The following is a 1,323-nucleotide window of genomic DNA, read 5'->3' on the forward strand; positions in this document are numbered from 1 at the left end:
CTAACAGTCTCAATCCCAGCTAATCTAAGAACGATTTAGAGTGGCTGGATAAAGCAGAGCTCTTTTAGAGGGATATGAGCTATGGGCAAGAAATGTTTATTAGATCACTTCCTGGCTTAATATGCAGCCATTCTGCTGATATGAAGAGCAGTAAGAAGAGAGGTTGTCAGCGCTTACAAGCTCACAGGAGACATATCTAGACTAAGACAGAGTCAGCATAAAGGTGTAAAGGGCAATAGATTTATTTCTCATTTTCCTGTTCCCTGAGGACTGTTGCAACATACAGAGAAAATTACCAGGAGTTTGAAAAAAGAGAAATAGCTACAGTTCTTACATTCAAAGGAAATCTTAAAGGATTGCAGAGTTGTTCAGAAATAACATTTTCCCAGAGAACTTTTCCTCCCCTGTAATCTTGAACACGTTCCATCCAACTGCTACAGAAACAGAGGCTGATGGATGGCACAGGAGGTAGGATAACTACTGATCTTCCTCATTGCTTTTGATCAGACTTGAAACATTACCAAAACCATTCCAACCAAAGCCCCCAAACAAATGATGTTTGGAGCATAGTAGGTCAAATGTATGGGAAGTTTTGTTGGTGCAGATTGACCTGAATGCAGAATACTTTGTCACTCTGTTTTAAGAACACAACCACCTTACTCACAGGTCAATAAAACAGGGGCATAAATAGATGGATTGGAGATTTCTGTGTTATTCGAACTATGTATTTATTGTCTAGAACTGTGACATGCGGATCAAAAATATGACAAGCAGAGTAAAGATTGTTACAGAAAGCAATGGCAGCTGCTGTGTTATCAGTAAGAAGTAGGGCCTCAACCGGAACATTAAGTCTGTACCAGTCCCAGTTGTGGGAATTTTATACCCAGACTCCGAACATCACAAATCTGAAAGCACTTTGCTAGATTTCTATAATAAACAGAAGCAGTAAGAGTGACAATGCAAAGCTAGCTGGCAGACATTAATAACTTACCCACGCAGGAGGTTCCATCGTTAGGTACGAAAGTTTGTTGACCATTGCTTGATTTGAAACCATGCACACATGTACAGTAATAACTTCCTTCCGTGTTTGTGCAATTGGCATGCTCTCCGCAAGGCTGAGTAGCATTTTCACATTCGTTATCATCTGTCAAGACATAAATTATATTAAATATATTTGCATTTGATGATTGAAGAAAACAGCAAAGAAAAAGCTTCATTTGGCCTCTAGTGTTTTATTTAAAGAAGTTTTGAATGTTGAGCTGGCACTCTTGGTGTTTGTCTGTGTAGTTTTTCTATTGCTGAGGTTGTAATCAGGGGTTCAGC

The 1,323-nt window shown here is 39.2% G+C and overlaps 1 protein-coding gene across 1 annotated transcript in view; it reads right to left on the reverse strand.

The window, feature by feature from the left end:
- Nucleotides 1-1,323, reverse strand: part of ELTD1 (EGF, latrophilin and seven transmembrane domain containing 1) — a 41,014-nt gene that overhangs the window by 33,871 nt on the left and 5,820 nt on the right. The window contains exon 2 of the mRNA XM_010132212.1: nucleotides 992-1,144. Within this exon, the coding sequence (XP_010130514.1) occupies nucleotides 992-1,144 (153 nt within the window). The remainder of the gene's footprint in view (nucleotides 1-991; nucleotides 1,145-1,323) is intronic.

The sequence above is a fragment of the Buceros rhinoceros genome, unplaced genomic scaffold (assembly GCF_000710305.1).
Source record: "Buceros rhinoceros silvestris isolate BGI_N320 unplaced genomic scaffold, ASM71030v1 scaffold4040, whole genome shotgun sequence".
Taxonomy (NCBI): domain Eukaryota; kingdom Metazoa; phylum Chordata; class Aves; order Bucerotiformes; family Bucerotidae; genus Buceros; species Buceros rhinoceros.